The sequence below is a fragment of the Alosa pseudoharengus genome, unplaced genomic scaffold (genome assembly GCF_046254945.1).
Source record: "Alosa pseudoharengus isolate Yale_2024_CS ecotype anadromous, Long Island Sound unplaced genomic scaffold, YU_APseudo_1.1 YU_APseudo_1.1_scf_2, whole genome shotgun sequence".
In the NCBI taxonomy this organism is placed as follows: domain Eukaryota; kingdom Metazoa; phylum Chordata; class Actinopteri; order Clupeiformes; family Clupeidae; genus Alosa; species Alosa pseudoharengus.
This window is the reverse complement of record NW_027468663.1, coordinates 13511721-13535399: the sequence shown is the minus strand read 5'-3', so window position 1 is coordinate 13535399 and position 23679 is coordinate 13511721. Positions and strand designations below refer to the sequence as shown.

Genomic DNA, 23679 nt, shown 5'->3' with positions numbered 1-23679 from the left:
TAATTCATTGTAAAGAATAGAAATCTTCTGTAGACTACCCTTGCTGGAAAATTGGCCAACCATTCATCATGCACAGCCAGCAACTTTGAGGGGGGCGTGTTCATAGAGGTGCTAGTCACATACACCAGTGTCTACGCGGCGCAGAGCTATTGCCGGGCGGGATTTCCGCAATATCAAGTATGGCGAAGACCTACGATTATTTGTTCAAACTACTGTTAATCGGAGATTCCGGAGTCGGAAAAACATGCGTATTGTTCAGATTTTCAGAGGATGCATTCAACTCCACCTTTATCTCTACAATAGGTATTTATCATTGGCTTATATAAAGTAGAGGCTCACGTTTAAGTGTTTGGATTGTTAACGTTACCCGAGGGTTCTGGTTGCTAGCTAAGTAGCCACTGTCATCTGCTAGCCTAATAGCTAAACCTATCAGGTAGCTTGTGTGAACCTAACTAATTGTAATTGGCCCGACAGCACGATATGTACCAATGCATGTGTAACTGAGATGTGCATATCCCTATTGTCATTTAAAATTATTTTCTTCCGCCTTAGTTCTGGGATTTAGACCACCAGCGTTAGCTAAACGGGTTATGACGATGGTCTTGTTGATGGCTAACATTAGCTGAGTAATAGCTTATTGACGGTAGCATAACTGACATAGCATGATAGGTATTTATTTTCTTAGCTAACATAACACTGACCACAACTAACACAGAAAGTTTGATGTGAATATGTGTCTGTGTTTTAACACTGTGTGCATTACTTTTGTGTGTATGTTAGAGTTCATATGTTGTGTTCATATCATATGTAGTATCTGCTTCCGCTCAACCAAATTGTTAGCTCCCGTGTGAGTTTGATTCACGTTAGCTAGCTAACTTGACAATGACTTAGCCCAATGCTCACCGGTAAGGTATCAACCCAGCTAATTAACATAGGCAGCTTGGCACGAGATATGCACGTTGCTAACAACATAGGTACTTACTAAAACCACCATAATTGCTTACACTAGTCAATTCTCGTCCTGTATCGGGAATCGCTGTGTGGGTTTTGGTCACTAAGCGTTAACGCTAACTTACAGTTTAGTTAGCTGGCTAGCGGCATTCCAGTTAGATTAGCGAAATGGTAAGCCTCAAATGATTTCCTGTGCGAGACATAGCCTGAAAGCTGACGATGTAACTGGTGGCTTTTACTTCAGCAATGACCTAGACCAATCTATATTCTGGCGATAGCTGTCTTTTCCCCATTTGTCATTTCATTTGTTAGCCAGCATTTATACTCTTTGTCGTCGCATGACTTCAACAATAGGTAACGTAGCATTGAGTCTTGCCATCAAAAATCCTCACAGCCAACTTGTGCTGCTTTCACTATTGTACTCTACGTGCACTTCTCTGGTAACGAACATCTATTTCACAGGTATTGATTTCAAGATTAGGACAATAGAACTAGATGGCAAGAAGATTAAGCTGCAGATATGGTAAGTTGACCTATGGCTCTGCACTGTTGGCATTTTCACAGCACTACTTTGTAGTACTGTGAGATTCAACCCCCTCAGTGGTACTGCACACTGTTAAATGCCTCATTGTGTGTGCTTTGCAGGGACACGGCAGGTCAGGAGAGATTCAGAACGATCACGACAGCGTACTACAGAGGAGCCATGGTAAGTTTAAGTGGCATTCATACTGTTCAGACCAAAGACATGCCAGTGACACATTTTGTTGTACAAATTAAGAGGGGTGTTGAGGCAGGGCTATGTTGTGTACATGTAGTTTTTCTTATTTTGATACCCAGGATTGATGAATTTTATTTTATCATTGCATGATGACAACAGTGAATGGAAACTGATGTGGTTCTCTTTTTTTTCCCAGGGCATTATGTTGGTGTATGACATCACCATTGAAAAATCCTTTGACAACATAAAGAACTGGATAAGGAACATTGAAGAAGTTAGTGTCATAGGCTGCCATGGCATTGTTTTGTTGTTGATGTTATGCTAGGGTTTTCTAATGTGCCACAGTAGTATTAAATATAAAACACACCAATGTTTACTTCAACGATCACATTCTATGACAACTATACCTTTCCAACTTTGTTGGGCAAAATTGTCTATAGTAGTGCTATGTTATTGTGTATTAGTGTAATAGTGTATTAAGGCATACAGTTAAAACTGATGTGATGTACCTATGTTGTACCTAGCATGCATCGGCGGATGTTGAGAAGATGATTCTTGGCAACAAGTGTGACATCAATGAGAAACGACAGGTTTCCAAAGACAGAGGCGAGAAGGTTTGTATTGAACGTTTGTATTGTTGGGTAGAGATAGTTATCACTGCCCACATAAGAGTTCGGGGACTTGTTTGGGTAGCCAACAAAAGATTGCAATCTAACTAAAGATTTGAGAAAGGGGAAATCTTTTTTTTGTGTTTTTGAAAACTACAGTCTGTGTAGATTGCAGAGGTTGTGTCATCATAGATGCATTTATGAAAATGAGAAGATATTGTGTAATTGCATGGATCATAATCTTTTGTTCTGTATTAGACTGGGTGCTGCCCTATGCACTGTACGAGTTCAACAAGTTTCTTCCTTCTCTTTTAATGTAGCTGGCTCTGGAATATGGCATCAAGTTCATGGAGACCAGTGCAAAGGCCAATATAAATGTCGAAAATGTGAGTTAAAACACCAAAAAAAAACAGTTAATGTTTTCAGTAACAGTATGTTCAGTAATATTGTGGTGCTGTTGGATGTAGTGAGCCCTGTCTGATTGGAGACTGTGTTGTCTTCCATATTTAGGCATTTCTAACACTTGCCAGAGACATCAAAGCAAAAATGGACACGAAATTGGTAAGGTTCTCCTTTTTCCATGTGATATCTGAAGGAAGAAAAAGTGTTTAGAAGCTGGGAGACTAAGCTTGTCCTCTATGTCTCCTTCTTCCTCTGCAGGAGGGCAACAGTCCGCAGGGCAGCAACCACGGTGTGAAGATCACCACGGAGCAGCAGCAGAAAAAAACCAGCTTCTTCCGCTGTGTGCTCCTGTGAGGCTGCGCCTGCCTGTCCGCCTTACCGTCCACCTGTACGAGCTGGACGCCACTGGACTGTGCTCTTGCTCTCAGCACTCCCCAGACCAACCCTTTCCCTCCCTCTCTCTTTCTCTGGATCTCTCTGTCTTTTAATCTCTGTTGCTTCTCTCTCTTCGTTTGCCCCCCCCCCCCCCTCCCTGCCCCACTTTCCTTCTCCTACCAGTTGGCCGATGGACGTAGTTTGCTCTCTGTCCATATTCTTCCATAAGACACACACCGGTGATGGCATCCTCTTCCAGGCTTATGATCCTTTGCCAATATTGCCGCGCTTCCGATTGGCTGTACCTGGTCGAGGTGAAGAGCTGAGCCGGCTTGTGCCGGTCTGAAGGGCCGTGCGCACTCTCTCTCTCTCTGCGTACGTCCACACTTCAGGAAGAAGAGGCCCACCGCTCCTGTTTGTCCAACAGCCCTGTCTTGGAGCACTCTCATCTGAGCATGTCGCTGCCAAACTCTTACCACAGCCCCCTCAGTCCCAGTCAGCCCCGATCTCGTTCCGGAGGAAGCAGATTGGTTTGAGAGTTGTTCTTCCTGGATCAGACTGTAGAGCGCAATTTGCTGAGTGTTTCGGAGCACTGCTTAAGAAGCTTCTATTCTCCATTCCATTCTGTTGTTTTGTGTTTCTGTTTTTCTAAATCCCCATGCATTCCGTGACAATCACTTGACCTAACTTTTGAAAATAGGAAGCTGGTAGTGGTCCACTTTTTCTCTGGGCATCGTTTCTCTCTTGTTTGTTAGAATTCTTTTTCTCTTCAGAAACTTTTTTTTGGTGTATTTTTTTTAATTACCCGTAAAAAAGTCTTTCTCCCATAATCACCCTCTGGACATTGGGTCTGCAACGGCATATTTATGCAGATAGTTCACCTTGCCATCTTTGTTTACCTGTTCATGCTATTGAGATTTTCTTATGCAGAATCTGTGCACAACTTGTTATTTCAAGTTAGGCTTATTGATTTTCTTGTTTTTTTTTTTTCTTTCTTTCTTTCTCTTTTTAATACGTTTCATATTGCCAGTCTGGGCCTGTTTTGTTTTTGTTTTATCATTATTTTCATCACATGGCAATTCACCTCTCAAATCTCCTACCGCAGACGGTCCACTGTGGATGGTATACTGTAAGCATGTGCACAACTCACTGGACTCATTGCTATCATCTGATCCAAAAAAAACTCAGGACTTGTCTCAGAAAAATCTGAGGGATTGTAGCAGAATGCCCCCCACTCCCCACTCTCCCTTGGTAACAATACACATTTGGTAACTATATACATTTGGCCCTAACGGGTAGCATCAAGATCCAAACTCACAAATAACATCTCTGTAGAAAGAACATCTTGGGCTGCCTCCAGCTGTGCTTCACTGGGAGGGGAAACTCGTCCAGTCGCCCACGGTCCGTTGCACTTTAGGAGTGACCTTTTGTGTCGTGAGTAGTCTGTGCGGAGTGGTAGTGTTTTTGCATAATGCAATTGATCTGTTCCTTTTGTCATTATTGGAGAGAGAAAACATATATTGAGACCTAATATAGACCTGATTACTTAAAATTTCGATAAGTTTCATTTGACTTGTATTTTTTATCTTAGAAGTCATGTATACAATTTAAAAAAGGCCACAAGCCTGCCCTGTGCAGTCTGAAAAATCTGCCCGCAACACCTTTAGTCTTTATGAAAGCAATCTACATCACAAGAGATGTTGCACAATTCACAGCCGATTTGAAATGCCTTGGCTTCCATCAGCTTGCCAAAGTTGACGGCGCAAAGCTCTTGAGCTTCTAGAAACCTCTGCTACTGTGCAGTGAGGGGAGCGGGCTAGTCTCCGGCCTTAGAACTGTGCTGCTGTGTCTTAGCCCTTAGAGCTGTGCTGTGTGTGTGCGAGATCAAGATAGCACTAACCTCAGCCCTTAAGAGCTGTGCTGCCACTAGCTTCCTCTGTGTGGGATGACTCACCCCAGCAGAGCAGAGTGGAGGCTGTTCAGCCCCCTCTGGTTTTCCTTTCAGTCATGGGCACTTCCCTATGTCAGCCTTAGGTGCTGCACTCATTCTGGTTAGCTTGCTCACGCGCTCTTGGCCTTCAGTCCAGGGGCGTCTTCTCTGTCTGCTCTCTACTTTCCCTTTGCACACAGTTTTGTAGAAGTGAGCCTTCCGATTGGGTGGAGACGCTCAGACTTGGTGTGCTTTGAATAGGAAGGAGATCTTAAACCGCAAAGGTCCAATAGGGGCTGTGGATTTTCACAGAAACCCCAAGGAGTGCAGCTAACATATTTCACCATAACATTACACCAGCACCTTTCAGTCTTTTAAATAACCACACACCTGCCTGGCTGCCAGACTTTGGCCATAAGCAGCCTCACCAGCCCATTGTAGAAGCTTGTCAGTTTTGAGCTTGCTTTTTCCCTTAATTGACAGCATACCAACATGGCCAATTGTGACTGCCATCTACTCTTTGGAAGTCGGTTTGTGAGCCAGCATACTGCGTTGGAGGTCAGACAAGTACACTGGGGACGCTCTGGTGGTTAAAGCATTCCGTTAGAAACAAACAAAAAACAGTGTTCTGTATGTTGAAACAAGGAGAAGCTTGTGGTGTTTTTCAGGAGATTAAAAGTTACGGTAACTTTCTCTTCCATTTTGATTTTTTTTTTCTTGGGTGTTGAGCAGTTTGCCTATTTAAACCAAATTGCTGGCTTCCCCTTTCAATTCATCAATTCCTTTTTTCCAAAGAGATCAAATGATCACTTTCTTTTCTTTTTTTCCCTATCCATTGGTACCTTGGATCAAAAGTGTCCCCTATTATAATTATTATTATAATTATTATTATTGATGTTATTAATATTATTATAATATGGGCTTGATGCCCTTTTTTCTGCCACTCTGTTGAGTGTTCGCTGAGCTCAGACCTGCATGCGTTCACAGCCGAACCCTTTGTCTTAATTGCTAATACTTGATCTGTTTTCATTTTGAAACTATGCATCATGAAGGTTCATATTGACAACCTTTAACAACCTACTTGGTTATGATTTTTTTTTTTTTTTGGAAATGTCAAAAGCAGTTGCTTCACACTGAGCACATTCCTGTATGGTTTTTGTTGTGGTCCCCCCCATCTCTTCATGTGCAATGCTCTTTTTTGTAATTTAAGTTGGATTCTATTCATCTGTCTGGCTCGGGTGTGAAATTTGGCACAAAACAGTGTTGAGCTTGCCCTTACTGAGCTGTGAGGGAAGCTGAGGAAGGCCACAAGTCTGCCGTTGGTGGCTGCTCACAGATCAGTGTTCCTACCTGCATTTCTGTGAGTCTAGTCACTCAACTTCTGTCATCAATTCCTCTCCCAGTGTGCTTTCAGGTCCCCTTCCCTCTCGCTCACTCATTCGTTTTGTTTTGTTTTGCTTTGGCATTGCTGTCTCATATCATATCCATTCCCCTTTTTTTAATTTTTTTTTTATGGAAGGCTGTTTTCATGTATCTGTTTATTTGAGAGGTATTTGGGGAGAGAATTTAAAATAAATTACCTTTTGAAAAAAACAAAAAAACAAATTGTAAATAACACTCTAAAAAGAGATCTACGTTAAAAAATTGTACTGTACTTTCTAAAATCATATGAAATTGATCTACAGTTTTGTAGATATCTGTACTTTTGATTTATTAAAATAAGACTTTTAAAAAAAATTGTCTCATAAATGTCTTGATTTTACAGAAGTATCCACAATAGTTTGGTGGGTGTGTTAAATGCAATGATCTAGACAGGTGACATGGGAACCTTTTAATACACTCCAGCACCCAGCTCTGTCTCTCTGGCCCCATGTGTCCCTTCACAACATGGTGTAACAGAGACCTCCGTCCCACGCTCACCACAAGCTACTAGTGTTGCAGGATTGCCTTTAACCAGGCCCGGTCACCCTGCAGGGCTCTTATTTACCACACAGGTCAGCTGAGTCTTACGCAGTCTCCATGGCCACTGAGACCTGCCTAAGATGAAGTGAAGTCAAAGAGCTTTATGTTGAGTGTCACTCAGGAGTGTCAGGCTTGTTGCTCTGGGCATCCAGTCTCCGTCATGCGCTGTAAAGCCATTGTGGAGTCGTTCTGTATTTCCAGTCTGCTGTTCTATCCAGATGGATTGTTAGTGGCCTTTATATCCTTATATGGAAAGTGCTGAGGAGAAAAACAAGTTACTGTTTTACAAAGGGGATTCCTGCAGTGCCCTACCAACTGATTAAGTTTTAAAGGATGACTGTCACTTTCTTTTTAAGGAAACATGAAAGGCTGTAATTTTGTATATCAGCAGGTCAGCAGAAAAAAAAAAATGCCACAAATCTATGCTTTGGCCAAATTCAGAGACTTGCTCTGTATGTCCCATTTTTTCATTTGGCTGACCCCTTAATCTGAAGCAATTTACATACAGTGTCGATTATCACAGGGGCAAGTCTCAGAGTAACTTGGGGTGCCTTGGTCAAGAGCACAACGTTGTGCAACCGGAAATAGAACCCACAACTTTTCTGACTACTGCATGCCAGACCAGTTCTTTTACATTACCACCACCCCCTTTAGTTTTTCTCTGTGTGTTTTCTGTTTATTTACAGTATCTGGTTGCTCTGTAATCGGACTAAGTCAATCCGCACATTGCCACTGGGGGAGATTTTGCCAGAATCTCACACTACACACACACACACACACACACACACACACACATATTACCTAAGGAATTCTGGAGCGCGGACAATCATTTGTTGAAAGTCCTCTAGCGACAGACGCCCATCATTGTCCAGGTCAGCCTCATCCATGACCTTTTCACAGACCATCCTCACCTCATCCTCTGTCAGCTCGTTTCGGGTCAGCTTATTCAGCGTCTTCTCCAGGTCCGATTTACAGATGAAGTCATCATTGTTGAAATCTTTAGCAAACAGACAATATTGTATGTATACATATCCATATATACCTCATAGATTTTATTTAATAAAAGCACAGTGGTATTAAGTAGTTTTGTGTAGTTTTGTTTTTCATGTTCTTAGTAACTATATATATAATATATATAATATGAATGACTGCACTTCAAGGGCTCCTTCTGACTCACAGTCTACAGGTAACCTTAATAAACCCTTTCCGCAGAACGCCACATCAAGTCCAGCATTGATGTCAAGAATGTCAAGCTTTAGCGCTTTCACCAGCAACTTCTAGGGCAGCCTCAAGGATAGAACAACTAATTGACCTTGACCCTGTGATCCTCAACTGCAAGCTTTTTCTCTGAGCATTCTTAAGCTATCTTAAACTACCTCTTCAATACGTCTGAATAATGTATGAAAACTTTCCTTCACCCATGACCAAGGAGCATGGTGCAGGCCCGTAGAACGTCTTCTGCGCTCCTCATCATTTAATTAGAGCGACTCCAGCACATGCTCCTTTCACAAGCAGACCATGGCTATAACGGACCGGTGAATAATTGAACAGGCTTTTTGTTTGCTTGCTCAAAGACATTGCTTCAGTCTCCATTAGTTATCCTGCATCATCAGACAGACATAATGACTGCTGACAGCAAGTCGGTCACACATCTCTGGGCCTGGTTATGAGTTCAAGAGCCTGCAGCATATCAATACCACAACTCCACATTTCATAGTGAACTCCAGATGTATCTTAAGTGTATAACTAATTCCTGATGATGTCATGTTTCTGTCATAATTAGGTGTTTATTTTTCATACAGAAGTACACTTGCAACACTGGAGCAAAGGAATGAAATAGAGATTGTAATGGTGTAATTGTTATGTGAAATTTAAAAAAAATAAAATGAATGTCTGAGATTTGGAGATTTTAGTAACTTTTGGAGTGGAGTGCTACTAACCATAGATCTTAAAGGCATAGTAGGCTTTCAGCTCTCTGGGTGCCATTTCACTCAGAACTGAAAACATGTCTAAGAAGTCATCTAGACTCATGTTTCCCTCGCCATCTTCGGAGAACACCTCAGCTATTCTTTGCCGGAAAGGATTATCCTGCAAAAAAGACACGGAAATGTCATTCAGAGAGTAACACACATACTATCTATACAACCCAATTCACATAGAGGATCAATCAGATCGCAAGCAAAGTAGGCCTAATATGGTTTCTGGAGCTGAAAGCTCAAGCTCAGAACATTTTCTTATTCACAGAACTGTTAAAGTAATCCCTGCTGGTATGTTGGCAGAACCCATATTATTGAACTTTGGCAGTTCACAACAGGCTAATCTTCTAAGATGGATTTGAGGCTCAGCATAATGTGAGATCCATTGCAGAATTTCTTCCTCTCGGCATAGAGGGTTGTTTAGCTGCCATTAAACACCACTAATGGTGTCTGCCATCACTCCTGACCGTGACCCCTCTCTGTTTCTCTCCTCCGCTATTTCAAAGAGCTGGGGACGCAGAGGGGGCCTTCTGCTTTCATAGAGTCTGAAAGGATCTGGTGACACGTAAACTCTCCAAGACTACTGACAATTAGTATGGGATGAATAATGCATGAACAACAGAGTACAGGGTGGTGAGTGAGTGAATGAGTGAGAGGGAGGGAAAGAGAGAGAGAAGGAGGGAGAGAGAGACAGACAGACAGAGAATGAAGGAAGGAAGGAAATAGAGAGTGGACCATGCAGCAGCGTCCACTGAAGCCAAGGCCGGTGTTGGGCCAGACGCGGAGGGCACCTTCAGCTCTGGCATGCTGCCGATCAGCAAATAAGGCAGCTTCACATCTGGTTGGTTGGTGTAGTCGAGCGGCACTAGCTGTGGGGCCAGGTCACGGTAGCGTTGGTACAGCCTGGCAGGCGGACGAAGAAGATATCATTTCATAATTATGAAACTATATAAACCAACCGTATAACCCACATCATAGCAAATATTATATTTTGTGCCAAAAACATTGGGAAGTAATAAGTCAGTATGTACATTGGCAAATAAATCAAACAATCTAGTACACAGAAAAATAACATAATAATATTGATTTCTTTATTTTTTTATTTTAATTTAGAGGATAAGGACACTTCGAATAGTGCATTTTAAAGAGGGTGTATGAACACCTCAGTTCCTTACAGCTCAATTTGTACGAACAGCTTAAAAACAGAGCTTTAAGGTCTAGGATACAGCTGTACATCCTGCAGGTGAAATAGCTACATGTCATGTAATTGATGATTGATGTGACCTTTTCTGTATATTTATTTCTTATATGTGTGTGTGTTTAAGTTACTTGCACAGTTCAGTGCTGTGATGGTCAAATTTACTAATACTTTTCTTATCTTATCCAAATGAGAAATGAAAGCATGCAGTTATACTAAGCTAAATCTACCTCATGAAATGCAAAATTACTATATTTGATTATCCAACATTTGGGCAGTGATCAGACAACTTGCACAATATCAAATATGCTCAACAAGGACAGTCTAACTGAAGCATATGAGTGCACATGAAATTGTCACAATAAGTTGTATTTTCAGATTTCAAGACGACGACGTTTCATTTCAGAATAGGCGCACAGAATTCCACACAGTCGAATAACATGAATGGCTTGCTTCCTCATCATATGAAAATAGATCTTTAGGGCCCTGTGAGATCACACTATGAGTAGATATTTCTCATGTCATTTAGACAGCTTATCTCTCCATCTCTCCTGCACTCCTGTAGCAGCTGTGCTTGATCGTGCATAGCATGACTTTCACCTTACTTGGAGATTCACTGAGGCAGAACACAACAAACCACAGAGATGAAAGTGGATTGCTGTGTTTCAGTCTTGGGATTTGTGCCTTAAATGCAAGTTACATGTCTTTGTGCCTTACCCCTTTGGAATAAACAACAAATAGGTGTCCACCTACCTCAAAATTTCCTTCCTGGTAAAGAACGTGCAGTCCTACAGAATGAAATGCATACTATAAACGTGCATATTCATGACTTATTCCAACTGACATATAACATAGTTACAACAACATATATCTGTCTGTCTTCAGCATGAACAAGGTGGATTCAAGCAACATCTGTGCAATAATTGATCATACTAATTTATTATACTTTTGTCATACATTTATCATTTATGATCTGTGTTGCATGTTATGCATGTTACACTGTCTTTAAACACAGAACTCCTAAAGCCACTCAGACTCATCTCGACTTGTGAAATACATTTGCTTGAATAAAAGAATGAGTTGAGAGTTTCGGGTCTAACAAAGAATTTTATGAAGCACCATCGTACATTACCCTCTGCAGACATTACACGTAAAGCATTACAGAGAAGGCTCGTGGCACGCACCTGGTATGCATCTAGCTGCTGTGGGGTGAAGATGGTCTGTTTGTTCCCCATTTCCGAGCAGAGGGGGTTTCCCTCACTGCCATCCCAGATCCATCCAGCACGGAGTGCGTCTGTGCCCATCCGGCTGTGTCTGATATGAAAAGACAGTGAGGAGGAGGTGGGGTGGGGTTGTGTGTGTGTGTGTGTGTGTGTGTGTGTGTGTGTGGTGGGGGTATCAGGTGTCTGTTGGCCCTTTGGTTCTCCATCATAATGGGGAGCATTTCAGCATTTCATAGCAGCCCTTTTAGAAAGGGAAGATGGGCAGCCGGCCAGCATCAGTCCCAGGGCTGGTGTGGTCGACGTGACACCCCAGTGCACTGCACTGCCCCGCACACAGGACTCGAGTTACCCAGCAGACACCTCAACAGGTTCAGCTTCTTATGGAACTCAGAGCTCATGCAGCATCATTTGGGGTGCCCATGTCTGAGCTAGTGTGCAGTGCACCCTCCTTTAATGGACCATCAGAAAGTAATTTTATTGTAACTGTAAAATTGTACTGTAATTTTGCTGTTGAACTTATTATCTTTTGTGATAATCTTACATTTTGCTGTTGTCATGTTATCAGTTATCAGTATTGCATGTGTATGTCCACTATATTAATACAGACATTCATATAAAACATATATTTTCACAGACCTGGTAATGAATTAGTGGTTAGTGAAAATTTCCATTTTTACTTTATCAGTGATGCACTCAAAATCCAAGGATGTGTTTCACAATTTTAGCAAGTATACTGATGACTTGCCACTGATGGCAATACTAAATACTTAATACTAATATGGAAAAATATTAATGACTCTTTGACTCTTTTCTGTAGCTTTGTATTTTTTTAATATAATTTGAGGTGCGCACACACACACACACACACACACACACACACACACACACACACACACACACACACACAAACACAGAAAGGGCTTATCTATTGGCATGTGCTGCCCATATTTGAGACAGTGGTGAGCAGTGATGATAAGGAACCAACAGTCACAAACACTGACAGTTTCACAAAAGCCTAAATACTTTTCAACCATTTATATCAGGGAACTTGACTTGAGATCAGAATAACTGACACATGTGCTAATTATCTTATAGTTGTGTATGTGTGGTTTTATTATTATTCAGTAGCCTTGTACAAGGCTTCAGTTTGTAAACTCTGAGCAAAACAGCCGTTACTTAGAGCTCGTAATCTGTGGTTGGCCACACTATGATAGATCCATCCACACCCCAAACACTGGATGCGAGGTGTTGACATGTGTCCTTATGTACACCACATGTTAATTTACGCCTTTCACTTCACTCAACACTTTACACTATAGCAGGATTTACTCAGAAGTATAAAGAACGGTAGACCTCAGCAGCCAAGGTAACTTAATTAATCAGTTCTTAAATGTTGTAATATTGTAATATGTTCTACCTGTGTTATATTGAGCATTTGAAGCCTCTGAAATAATGAAAATGATCTCACTGCAGTTGCCGATCAGAAAATAAGGCAGCTTCACATCTGGTTGGCTGGTGTAGTCGAGCGGCACTAGCTGTGGGGCCAGGTCACGGTAGCGTTGGTACAGCCTGGCAGGCGGACGAAGAAGATATCATTTCATAATTATGAAACTATATAAACCAACCGTATAACCCACATCATAGCAAATATTATATTTTGTGCCAAAAACATTGGGAAGTAATAAGTCAGTATGTACATTGGCAAATAAATCTAACAATCTAGTACACAGAAAAATAACATAATAATATTTATTTTTTTATTTTTTTATTTTCATAACTTGTCATTGGCAAGATTGCATGATCATAATTCTGTGTAAGCATTTGGATTACGATTATAGCATACATTTGATAGTAGTAGACATTTTTGACAGCATCCAGGACTGTTTCCAAGCACTCAGTCAGTAGCCTATGTCTGATCATGAAACAAAGCAACAAGACTGTGGGAGATGGGATCATTGTACAGTTTGGAAATATTACCATTCAGGACAAAATGAAATGCAGTATTTCACCCTTGAAAAAATTCAACCTGTATGAAAATTATAGGATTCTGACTGTGTTGTATAAACAATACCATAGTAAATGTTCTTTTTAAAGAAAAACATCTCTGATCTCCAGAACATTTTTCTTTTTTCAGAATATGGAAACAGAAAAATCCCTTCAGCTCAATGGACTTCACAAGACAGAAAATAAAGTCAGACGACGAAATTCCTTAGTCTCCATGCAAACTTTTCTACAACAAAATGCATTTGTTATTCTGACAGTAGCTGCCGTCTTTGCAGGTGGGTGACTTCATTTCTGTTATTCTTCATCTAACTTCAGTCTTGTTATGATACACTGTACACTGCTTCAGTTCCAACTGCTGTCACTGACCTCTTGCAGGAGTGATACTTGGCTATATGTTGCGATCCTGGTCTCCGAGACATCAAGACAGTCAAGACATGATATCATTCCCTGGAGAGATTCTCATGAGGATGTTGCAGATGCTGGTGTTGCCTCTGATAGTATCAAGCCTTATCACAGGTATGGACAGTGTTTGCTACAGATGCTGGTCAAGCTACAGGTCAAAACAGCACTGACAAACAAATTGCACAGGAAGTCGTGTTTGTTTATATTTAAAACAACCTCTATGAAAACAACATACATTGTATTTTAACCAAGGACCAAATGAAACACACCAGAGAGGTAACTCACCCCATCCCATCAGTATTCCCAGCGATTATTCCCTCGTTTTTGGTAGGGGGTATAGGCTGCCCTCACTTTGTTTCCAGCTTTTGGAGCCTGGACTGCCTATATAGACCTGTTTTTTTACACTGTACTCATGGAATGGGCAGCCAGCGGTCATCAGGAGATGATTGCTGAATGTGACAAAAAATTATATAAAATAGCTTAGCTGAGTTACCTTTCCAAGGCCCTTTTCACATTTGTGCCCATGGGCCCAGTGGCTCATAATGTCATAATCACAGTAAGGTCAGGTGGACTGCACCATGCGCTATCAGATTTTTTAAAAAAGCATTCAGAACATGTTTGATGATGGTGGAGGTTATAGTCAAATTTGTATAACCATACCAGTGGTATTAAATCGTTCATAGAGTGTTGATGAGTGTACATATTGTGAATGTGGATAATACAGTGTGATTTTTGAATGTTAAAAGTTGCAATTGGTGAATAAACTCTTTTGACAGGTGAATGAATTCTAATAAGAGGTGGACAAACTCTATTTCGGACATTTCAGAGGTGGATAAACTGTATTTACTTGCATTTAGCCTCCACTAGGCTACATCGCTGAACACGCCATGATTTTATAATGACCATCTTGAGCTACCGGTAAAGTAAACTATATCATATATTTTTTTTTTCCTACAGGAATCTCCTCACTGGACAATAATGCAGGCAGGATGGGAGTGCAGGCCCTCATATATTACATGCTGACCACCATCATAGCTGTCTTCACTGGCATCATTTTAGTGCTGACTCTCCAGCCAGGGAAAAGAGGCAGAGCAGGTCAGACGCCCCCTGGTGGTGGTGGAGGCTATAATAAGTCTCTGCAGGCCACAGACACATTTCTGGATCTCATCAGGTTTGCAAACCTTTCCATTGCATCCAACTCCTCTGTCTGTGTTGAAAGCAAATAGAATGAATTACATACTGATATTCTATAAGGTATATAACTATAAGCTGCCTGAGATGATGTCGTTTGAAACTTTGTCTCCTAGAAATATGTTCCCATCCAATCTTCTGGAGGCTTGCTTCCAACAGGTAACAACATTCAACTCAGTAGCTAGTGATTTATCCCCGATGTAACCAATCAGCTCAAACATGCATCTCACAAAAGCCATTTTGTTGATTTATACAGTACAAAACTAGTTATAAGACCACCAATGGCTTGTTGGTGCCCACACCAGGCTCTAGCAGTGGGGTCAATGCTCTGGGCCTGGTGGTGTTCTCCATAGCCTTCGGCTCCGTGCTGGGCAGGATGGGGGAGCAGGGCCGGCCACTGCGCAAGTTCTTCAACTGCCTGAATGACGCCATTATGCAACTGGTGGGCATTGTGATCTGGTGAGGATAATTGTGACATTATGTTTTAAGAATGATAGATATATACTGTACAGTGACTGACAGACAGACAGGCAGACAGGCAGGTGGACATAGTCTACATAGAGACCTTTTGAACATTTTGAACAGTCTCTCTCTCATCTCATTCTCTCTGTCACCACGACGACACTTTTACTAACCAAACCATTAATGAAGATTGGTTGATACAGATGTGCTCAGGGTCCACATCATTACACTAAATGGACTGCCTCAATCTGTGCATTGTACTTGAACAAGTTAAACTTTAATTTTATTACTATCTGATTCTGAACAAGTAAAAGTTGCATATTGTGTACGTGTGCTCTAAACGTGAACAAGTTAAAGCCACATGTTTTAAATTACCACCAGGTGAGATAAACAGGTCAAATCTTTCTCCTCTCCTCAGGTATGCTCCTGTGGGCATTTTGTTCCTGATTGCTGGGAAGATCCGTGAGATGGAGGACCTGGGGCAGATGGGCAGTCAGCTGCTGTGGTATATGCTTTGTGTGGTCCTCGGTCTCCTGATCCACAGCCTGCTGCTGCTGCCTCTGCTCTACTTCCTGGTCACCTGGAAGAACCCTTACCTGTTCATGGCAGGCCTGCTGCAGGCGCTGCTCACTGCCCTGGGCACGTCATCCAGGTGAGAGAGGAGCACAGAGTACTTTACAATGAGGAGACACATCACTCAAAGAATCCTCCATAAAAATGCATGGGGTTAGTTTGTAACGCCAATATGGCAGTAGTCTCTGCACATATCCTGCCCCTTCCTGTCTGTCTCCCCATTAACTGCCCAAAGTGTGTTGCAAGATGGCCGCCGAGAGGGGTACTAGCCTAAAAGGACTTTGATTAAAGCGATGGTTCGGAGTAATTTCACCCTAGGGTCCTTTGCACCATGACCCCGAGCCAAACACCCTCCCAGAACCTTTTTTCCCTTGGTCGAGTAGCGCTGTCAGAAACTAATGACATTCTGCAGTCATAATGGAACCAACTTTTATCTCGTAAATTACCCCACTAATAATGCCCTGAATGGTACGAAACTTCTAAAGTAGTACAACTATGACCTTTAGTTCAATAACGAGGCATTAGAAAGTTTGCACCAGGAGTTTTAAGGAGTTTATTTAAATAACACTTGCCTCTGCATCTGCTACTATACCACTGCGTCGACGTTTCTTCCGTGATTTGGGAAAAGCCGTAAAAGTCCTGGCAGGAAGCGATTACATCAACGTTTTTTGGTATATCCAGTTTTTTAATATTTTTTTCCGAAGTGTTTACAGCTTAGTGTTAACTAATAATTGTTGCAATCTGGACTACGAACAAAATATTAGTGCATTCCTGGATCTACATCCTTATGCATGCTTCCTGCCAGGACTTTTACGGGCTTTTCCCATTTCCATTACGACTGCAGAACGTCATTAGTTTCTGACAGCGCTACTCGACCAGGGTTCGACCAAGGGAAAAAAGGTTCTGGGAGGGTGTTTGGCTCGGGGTCATGGTGCAAAGGACCCTAGGGTGAAATTACTCCAAACCATCGCTTTAAGCGTTTCCTGAAATAACTGAGGGTTTTGAAGTTGAACCTGGTGAAATGTGTGACCACCCCCTTAGGTGTCCACCAGAGGGCACTAGAGATTCCAGGGTTTTCTATACGACTTGGCCATTTCTAACTTAATACTAAGACAACATATTTGAATGATTCCTTCTCTCTTTCTCTGCCCTCTCCCTCTGTATGTGTGTGTGTTTGTAAATGTTTCCCTTTTAACTTTTCCTGTAGTTCTGCCTCTCTTCCAATCACCTTTCGCTGCCTAGAGGAGAACAACGGGGTGGACAAGCGCGTGAGCCGCTTCATGCTTCCTGTTGGGGCCACAGTGAACATGGACGGCACAGCTCTGTATGAGGCGGTGGCAGCCATCTTCATCGCTCAGGTGGCTCACATAGAGCTCACCTTTGTGCAAGTCATCACCATAAGGTGATCATTGAGTTGATTGATCACATGATCAGAAATTCAGCTTTTCCAAAGTAATAGATTTCACAGGACCTATATTATTTGTATATAATTCAATGGCATTTAGTGGAGATTGATGGATTACACGTCACATGCATTTTTCTATAACATTCTGATATTCTCTTCCACAGCATTACTGCAACAGCAGCCAGTATCGGTGCAGCAGGTATACCCCAGGCTGGCCTTGTAACCATGGTGATAGTACTGACGTCAGTCAGTCTGCCCACAGAACTCATCTCATTGATCATTGCTGTTGATTGGCTGCTGTACGTCTGCCTTATTGTTCTGTTATTATCATACAAGGGTTTGGGGAATGATTTCTGTCTCTTGCTTTCTTGCAGTGGATCTCTCTCTCTCTCTCTCTCTCTCTCTCTCTCTCTCTCTCTCTCTCTCTCTCTCTTTCTCTGTCAGTCAATATAAACTGTTTTGGGGTATTGGGGACAGCCGTGGCTAGTGTGGTTAGCGCTTTGGGCTTGTTACCGGAGGGTTGCCGGCTCGAACCCCGACCAGTAGGCACGGCTGAAGTGCCCTTGAGCAAGGCACCTAACCCCTCACTGCTCCTCGAGTGCTGCTGTTGTTGCAGGCAGCTCACTGCGCCGGGATTAGTGTGTGCTTCACCTCACTGTGTGTACACTGTGTGCTGAGTGTGTTTCACTAATTCACGGATTGGGATAAATGCAGAGACCAAATTTCCCTCACAGGATCAAAAGAGTATATATACTTATACTATACTTATAAAGTGAACTAAAAGGGGAAGGATCAATTACTGCAAAAAGTACTCACACTTTCTTTCTTTCTTTCTTTCTTTCTCTCTCTCTCTCTCTCTCTCTCTCTCTCTCTCTCTCCCCCTCACCGGCGTTGCTCTGTGTCCATTGATTTGTGCAATACGTTTAGGCCTACTTTAACCTATTTAACCTAAACGGCCACTATAGGATCTACATCATATTTGTGTTTCTGACCAGGGACCGTCTGCGGACCGTGACCAATGTGTTGGGTGATTCCCTGGGTGTTGGCATTGTGGCGCATCTGTCTTATAAGGAGCTGCAGAGCCGTGACAACGCCACTGCTGACCACCGGGACGCAGAGGGAGGCGGGATGTCTCGCCCATCTGAGACCAGAGCTACAGTGCACAGAGTTCACAGCAGAGAGTCTTCTGTGTAAGGACACAGACCTCTTATGTACTGCTTAAGTATGCATTAAGGACTTTATTTTAAGCAGCAACTGTTTTCTGAAGTGTGTTTTCTGAAGTGTGATGTGCTTTGTCCATACTAATTCTCTTCTTGTGTGTCTTTTAAGGTTTATTCTGCTGCAAGATTTTTTTAATATTGGTTATTGTCTCATTATGTCACAAATGTGTACAAGAAGTGTAAATGTATTGCAGCTGTAGGTTTTTTGAATGTTGATGTACAGCATTTTCTAGTGTATTTGTATGATATTGTGTTACACACACTCCTTTTGTCATTTTACAATTTATTAAAGCTTTATAATAGTTCACAACATGCTATATACAAAATTACATCCTTTACAGGTTGACGCATACCCCGCCATATATTAAACATTTATGTCTATGTACATATTTTACAACTTCACGAAGGCCTTGTAAACTCATCAGTTATGACAGCTTTGTAAGCATCACCTTAACAACATGACAACTACTGATCACAACAGAGAAATACTGGGACTCTTTTCTGCACTTTAGCCCATTAGGACACAACTTCATGATCTCATAGTGCAACTGGCTTCCAGTAGAGCCGAGCGCCTATTGCAAAATAATGGTGCCCGGTGACTTTTAAAATGGGCCTGCATGGTGAGAGATGATGGAGTGTCCTTTACAGAGAGCTGCAATCCTGTCAGTGTTGCGCAGCGCAATAAGAACCAGGTCTAGAGAGTGGCGTGTTAGGCAGCCCAGAGGGAGAGAGAGTTCACACAGGCAGTCTCAGTGGCAGCCACAGCTCCCGGCCACCATGTCGTCATACTGCTTCAGCACCACGTTCTCATCGTCATCGAAGTAGAGCAGGTTGATGGAGTAGAGCTTGTCTGGCACACAGCAGGGTGTGTCGATGCCCTTGGTGAGCTTCAGGGCGTTGATGATGGACTGGACAGTGGCGTGGTTGGTGGGCCGCATGTTCTGGCCCAGCGGGAAGGGACAGGAGCCCTTGCAGTGGTAGGCGTTGTAGCCGCGTGGCGACACGATCCAGCCAGACCAGCCAATCTCCTCGAAGTCCACATAGAGCGGCTGGCGTTGGCAAGACATCCTATCACCATTCTCGTCGTAGTCCAGAGAGCGGGCGCTGCGCCTGCCTGCCCCGAGCATGGGCAGCATGGGCACTGTGAGGGGCACAGAGGCTTCCCCATCTGAAGGTAAAGAAAATACATTCATTTAATGCATACATTCAGAACAGATGTTTCACAAAGTGCACAGCTGAAGACAGACATTGGTCTAAAATGCCCTGGTTTTACAAGAAACTTCATGCCCCACACTCTAACTTGTAGTGCATCTGCAGAGAGTGTTCTTATTGTTCAGCATTCTGCATCTCACTATTTCTACATCCTCTCAATAGACCTCTGTGCCTAGCAATCACTCCTCCATTTTTATATATATATATTGACCCGACATAAAAACTGTGTATATCACGGCAACCACACACAAAAATAAACCGATGGTTTAGCCTGATGTACCCTTGGTGTTGCTCTCAGGACTGGCAGTGCGTCGTCCGTCATCGGTGAATAAGACCAGCATGGGCTGCTTGCTATGGTGGTGGTTACGTCCAGAGGCAAACTTCAGTACGCTGTTGTCCATCTGGCTGCCTGCTAGGGTTTTCACGGTCACCAACAGCCCCAAGTTGCTGCTTTTATCTGACATCCAGGAGCGGACCTGTGGAGAACGAAAGGATTTAACAACTCCACTCTGTACAATTCAAATGTATGTATAAAATGTTTTGTGCTGTGAACACATACACACACACCACACCATTATTACTGATTTAATGCAAAAACTGGACTCACTGCTTGGGTGATGGTAAACACCTCCCATCCATTGGAGTGGACAGGAATGAGACGTGAGGACAGCAGCTTCTTTCCCTGAGAGACATTCATTTTGTCACCATCCAGAAGCTGGTAGACACTGACCTGTGTTAAGAGATTCATGTAAGGTTATGGTGGTTAAGAACGCTACATAGGCAAACAGTTATGTTGTTTCCATGTACAATGGAATTGACACTTATTAATTTTTACCTGGCAGTAATGATGCCTGTTGAAAGTCACTGACACTTGAGGTCTTAGTTTGAAAAGATGAAGTTCTGCAGTGAGGATCTTTTCGCTCTTAGCCACCGTTGACAAATTGAACATGTATTCAACTTGTTCACTGCGTACTGTAAAGGGGAACAGAAGTTTAGTTAGGTGAACATTAAGAAGGGTTAGGAAACTGTGTTGGGGATAAGGTGGCGCACAAGCTGTAGACTACAAAAAAAGTAACAATTGTAATGTCTTACGTTTGTCGAAGAAACTGCGAACCGTGTTTCCCTCGAGAAGATGTGGGTCCTTGGTGACCCCGTCCACATCCGCCACCGTGTTGTACAAGTCCAACATGTACTGTGGTGGTTGTTTGTGGCCTCTCGTTAGAGGAGGGTCCTCCATCCCAAACACTTCCAAAAGTTGCTTGATAGCCTTAGAGCGAACCTCTTTAGGCTCGTTTGCCAAATTAAAGTGATTTTCCAAGTAGTCCATGGAGGGCCTGGCGATGAGAACTCTCACAAGGGAGATGACGATGAGTACAACAGGTAACATCCTGGAATTCTTTACTGGCGCGTCCACTTTTCTGGAGCAAGCAGTAGTCTGGTCAAATCTTCAAACCCAACTGACTCTGACGGAGCAGAGCAGCGTTTTATATGATATGACGAGGATGTGTGTGTATGTTCTCGGACAACAGCCTTACAAGATGCCATTTAGTCGCAAATGTAAATCAACAATCAGCGAATGTAAAGGCAAACTAATGGCGTTGTTAACAAGGTGTGAAATTGATTACTCGGGTGAGCCGCGTCAGTCAGCCTACAGAAATTAAGGAGGAAATTACCTTGTCTATCAAATGTCTATTTTAGAAAACCGTGTCTGGAAATGTGTTCAGGTTCATGTCTTCAGTGCACGAGTAAAGTGTTGTTTTTTAATAAAGAGGACCCTTTTCAGTTTTTTAACACAGATGTTCACCGCCATGCTATGAGCACAGTGGGGAAACTATGAACGGCCTGTGCTCTGTTTGGGAGACAGCAAGGAAGTTTACCCACCACAGGAGGTTAACGTTCTAAGAAATGGATCAATTAATTTAGACAAATGGGGATAGTGTTATACAGGAACGTCTATTACTTCGATAAACAAGACAATAAAGACCGCATACTTGCACCTAGTTTAATTTGCTCGCACCTGGTCAAACACTGCCATGAGAGAATGAAAAGTCGTTCCAAGAGGTTTGCTCCATCGATTGTTTTTACGAAATGTAAATGACCGTATTAATTTAACGGATCACGTTGTGTTTGAATATTTCATGAAAACAATCCCAGAAGATAAAGTCACCGGATAACCTAGCACGTTTAGGGCTGTTTGTGTATGTATCCTACGTGTTAACGTTTGTTTTCCTCTTGGAGTAATTTAGTGAAGATATCCAACAATAGCCTCTATCATCTCTATGCATCCTAATTGATCCACATAATCGATTCCAATTGACACCGGGAAAATGCGTGTTTACTGTGCGTAATGGAGGATTTTTGTCTCCCACCTTTACGCTTAACGGTTTCTTTTGTCACATGCCTGCACGTAACCTAACTCATAAATCCTCTAAAATGTGTTACTTTTTATAGACTTAAAATGCCGTATAATGCAGTGGAACTATAGTGATGTTAATTTCACCAATCCAAAATACCATATGCTTACTTTTTTGGGGTGGTGGCATTGGTGGCCCCAGTTTCGTTTATTCCGCGCCAACATCGTGTGTTTATTCTGAGTGGCTGTCCGTACAGCCTGGGCTATTGCACCATATAAGAGAATACGCGTTTCAAAGAACACCAAGGCCGCTAACAAGTAGACGGCTTTCTTTCGCTTGTCTGACACATGCAACAAGTCATTGCAAGTAAACAAATCAAAAGATACGGTCAGAGGTGGATCCAGGGAGTAGCCTACATGAAAAGCAGACGTTTACTATCTGTAATTACAAACACGTGTCTGCAACCACTTGCAAAGTTAAAGGGGGTCATCAAATCATTCCAGTTGTGTATTGCTTAGGCCTACACCAAGAAGAGAGCATTGCCATATGGTGCTTCAGTCTCTCCCATGTTTTTATTTTTTTATTTTCATTGGTGCAAACTAAACTAGTTTCAAGGAGCACTTCAAGTGTTTCAGTTGTGGGATGATATCATGTTTAATGACAGATTCCTATAAGCGATGTATCCAGATACACATCTAGCAATACTGTGCCATGTGAACATACTGTAAGATACTAGGAAAGGAAAGTTTATTTTAGTGTTTAGCAGACACTTTTGCCCAAAGCGACTTACAGAATATGAACATTACAATAGTTAAAATGAATGGTAAACAGCTCTAAAAACGTGGTAAGTCTGCCTTAAGCAACATAGTAATAATACAAATAATATAAATGCAATATTAAATATCAAAATAATGAAAATAAACAAAACCCATAAATATGCAGACCATAACAAAACCATATTAGAATTAATAAATTAAATGTAAGCTGAACAGATAAGTCTTTAGACCCCTCTTGAAAGACCCAAAACTATCACAGGAACACAGAACACTAGCAACCCATTCCACCAATGAGGAACCACTGAGGAAAAAAAGTCTTGAATTTGACCTCTTAGCGTTAATGGCTAGTCGACACAGCAGACGCTCATCAGAAGACAGCAGTGGGTGATTGGGGATGTAGAGCTGGGTCATGGAATTGAAATAGCAGTTGCAGATCCAGTAAGTGTCCTATAGACCAGTGTGAAGGATTTTAATTTAATTCTGGCTGTTGCAGGAAGCCAATGGAGAATAACTAAGAGAGAAGTTACTTGTGTCCTTTTTGGCTGATTAAAGACCAGTCATGCTGCAGCATTCTGAATCAACTATAATGGCTACATAAGCAGGCAGGCCAGCTAACAATGAATTGCAATAGTCCAGTTTGGAAATGACCATGGCCTGAACAAGAAATTGTGTGGCATCTTGTGTCAGATAACGTCTGATCTTCCTAATGTTGTACAGGATAAACACTAATAACCCAA

At 42.2% G+C, this 23679-nt stretch overlaps 4 protein-coding genes across 4 annotated transcripts; 2 read left to right on the top strand and 2 right to left on the bottom strand.

Annotated features, from left to right (window-relative positions):
* Positions 1 to 133: 133 nt before the first annotated feature.
* Positions 134 to 6853, top strand: rab8a (RAB8A, member RAS oncogene family). Its single transcript, XM_076293792.1, has 8 exons — positions 134 to 303; positions 1414 to 1474; positions 1597 to 1657; positions 1866 to 1943; positions 2194 to 2283; positions 2598 to 2663; positions 2788 to 2838; positions 2938 to 6853. The coding sequence occupies exons 1-8, from the start codon at positions 180 to 182 to the stop codon at positions 3031 to 3033; spliced, it is 627 nt and encodes a 208-aa protein (XP_076149907.1). The 5' UTR covers positions 134 to 179; the 3' UTR covers positions 3034 to 6853.
* cib3 (calcium and integrin binding family member 3) lies at positions 6853 to 11386 on the bottom strand. Its single transcript, XM_076293794.1, has 6 exons — positions 11305 to 11386; positions 10874 to 10908; positions 9714 to 9825; positions 8887 to 9034; positions 7748 to 7943; positions 6853 to 7204 (listed from the first exon to the last, which is right to left on the bottom strand). Exons 1-6 carry the CDS (start codon positions 11353 to 11355, stop codon positions 7183 to 7185), a joined length of 564 nt encoding a protein of 187 aa, XP_076149909.1. The 5' UTR covers positions 11356 to 11386; the 3' UTR covers positions 6853 to 7182.
* Positions 11387 to 13541: 2155 nt separating this feature from the next.
* On the top strand, positions 13542 to 18574 carry LOC143133382 (excitatory amino acid transporter 1-like). The gene is made up of 9 exons (XM_076293147.1): positions 13542 to 13622; positions 13723 to 13863; positions 14707 to 14920; positions 15057 to 15099; positions 15197 to 15399; positions 15821 to 16054; positions 17183 to 17377; positions 17545 to 17679; positions 18376 to 18574. The coding sequence occupies exons 1-9, from the start codon at positions 13562 to 13564 to the stop codon at positions 18572 to 18574; spliced, it is 1425 nt and encodes a 474-aa protein (XP_076149262.1). The 5' UTR covers positions 13542 to 13561.
* Positions 18575 to 19349: 775 nt separating this feature from the next.
* On the bottom strand, positions 19350 to 21199 carry admp (anti-dorsalizing morphogenic protein). Its single transcript, XM_076293146.1, has 5 exons — positions 20905 to 21199; positions 20648 to 20784; positions 20420 to 20542; positions 20093 to 20288; positions 19350 to 19759 (listed from the first exon to the last, which is right to left on the bottom strand). Exons 1-5 carry the CDS (start codon positions 21197 to 21199, stop codon positions 19350 to 19352), a joined length of 1161 nt encoding a protein of 386 aa, XP_076149261.1.
* Positions 21200 to 23679: the final 2480 nt, after the last annotated feature.

Bases quoted from the DNA above. Each gene is read 5' to 3' on its own strand.
- rab8a (XM_076293792.1), top strand. From the start codon at position 180: ATGGCGAAGACCTACGATTATTTGTTCAAACTACTGTTAATCGGAGAT. The intron at 1,658-1,865 runs GTAAGTTTAAGT...TTTTTTTCCCAG, and splicing joins CGTACTACAGAGGAGCCATG to GGCATTATGTTGGTGTATGA. The intron at 2,664-2,787 runs GTGAGTTAAAAC...TTCCATATTTAG, and splicing joins CCAATATAAATGTCGAAAAT to GCATTTCTAACACTTGCCAG.
- cib3 (XM_076293794.1), bottom strand. From the start codon at position 11,355: ATGGGGAACAAACAGACCATCTTCACCCCACAGCAGCTAGATGCATAC. The intron at 9,035-9,713 runs GTGCCCTCCGCG...TCTTTTTTGCAG, and splicing joins GCAGCATGCCAGAGCTGAAG to GATAATCCTTTCCGGCAAAG. The intron at 7,205-7,747 runs GTAATATGTGTG...TTTTCTCCTCAG, and splicing joins CGCGCTCCAGAATTCCTTAG to CACTTTCCATATAAGGATAT.
- LOC143133382 (XM_076293147.1), top strand. From the start codon at position 13,562: ATGCAAACTTTTCTACAACAAAATGCATTTGTTATTCTGACAGTAGCT. The intron at 13,864-14,706 runs GTATGGACAGTG...TTTTTCCTACAG, and splicing joins AGTATCAAGCCTTATCACAG to GAATCTCCTCACTGGACAAT. The intron at 15,100-15,196 runs GTAACAACATTC...TGATTTATACAG, and splicing joins TGGAGGCTTGCTTCCAACAG to TACAAAACTAGTTATAAGAC.
- admp (XM_076293146.1), bottom strand. From the start codon at position 21,199: ATGTTACCTGTTGTACTCATCGTCATCTCCCTTGTGAGAGTTCTCATC. The intron at 20,543-20,647 runs GTAAAAATTAAT...CTCTTAACACAG, and splicing joins ACAGGCATCATTACTGCCAG to GTCAGTGTCTACCAGCTTCT. The intron at 19,760-20,092 runs GTACATCAGGCT...CAGATGGGGAAG, and splicing joins TCCTGAGAGCAACACCAAGG to CCTCTGTGCCCCTCACAGTG.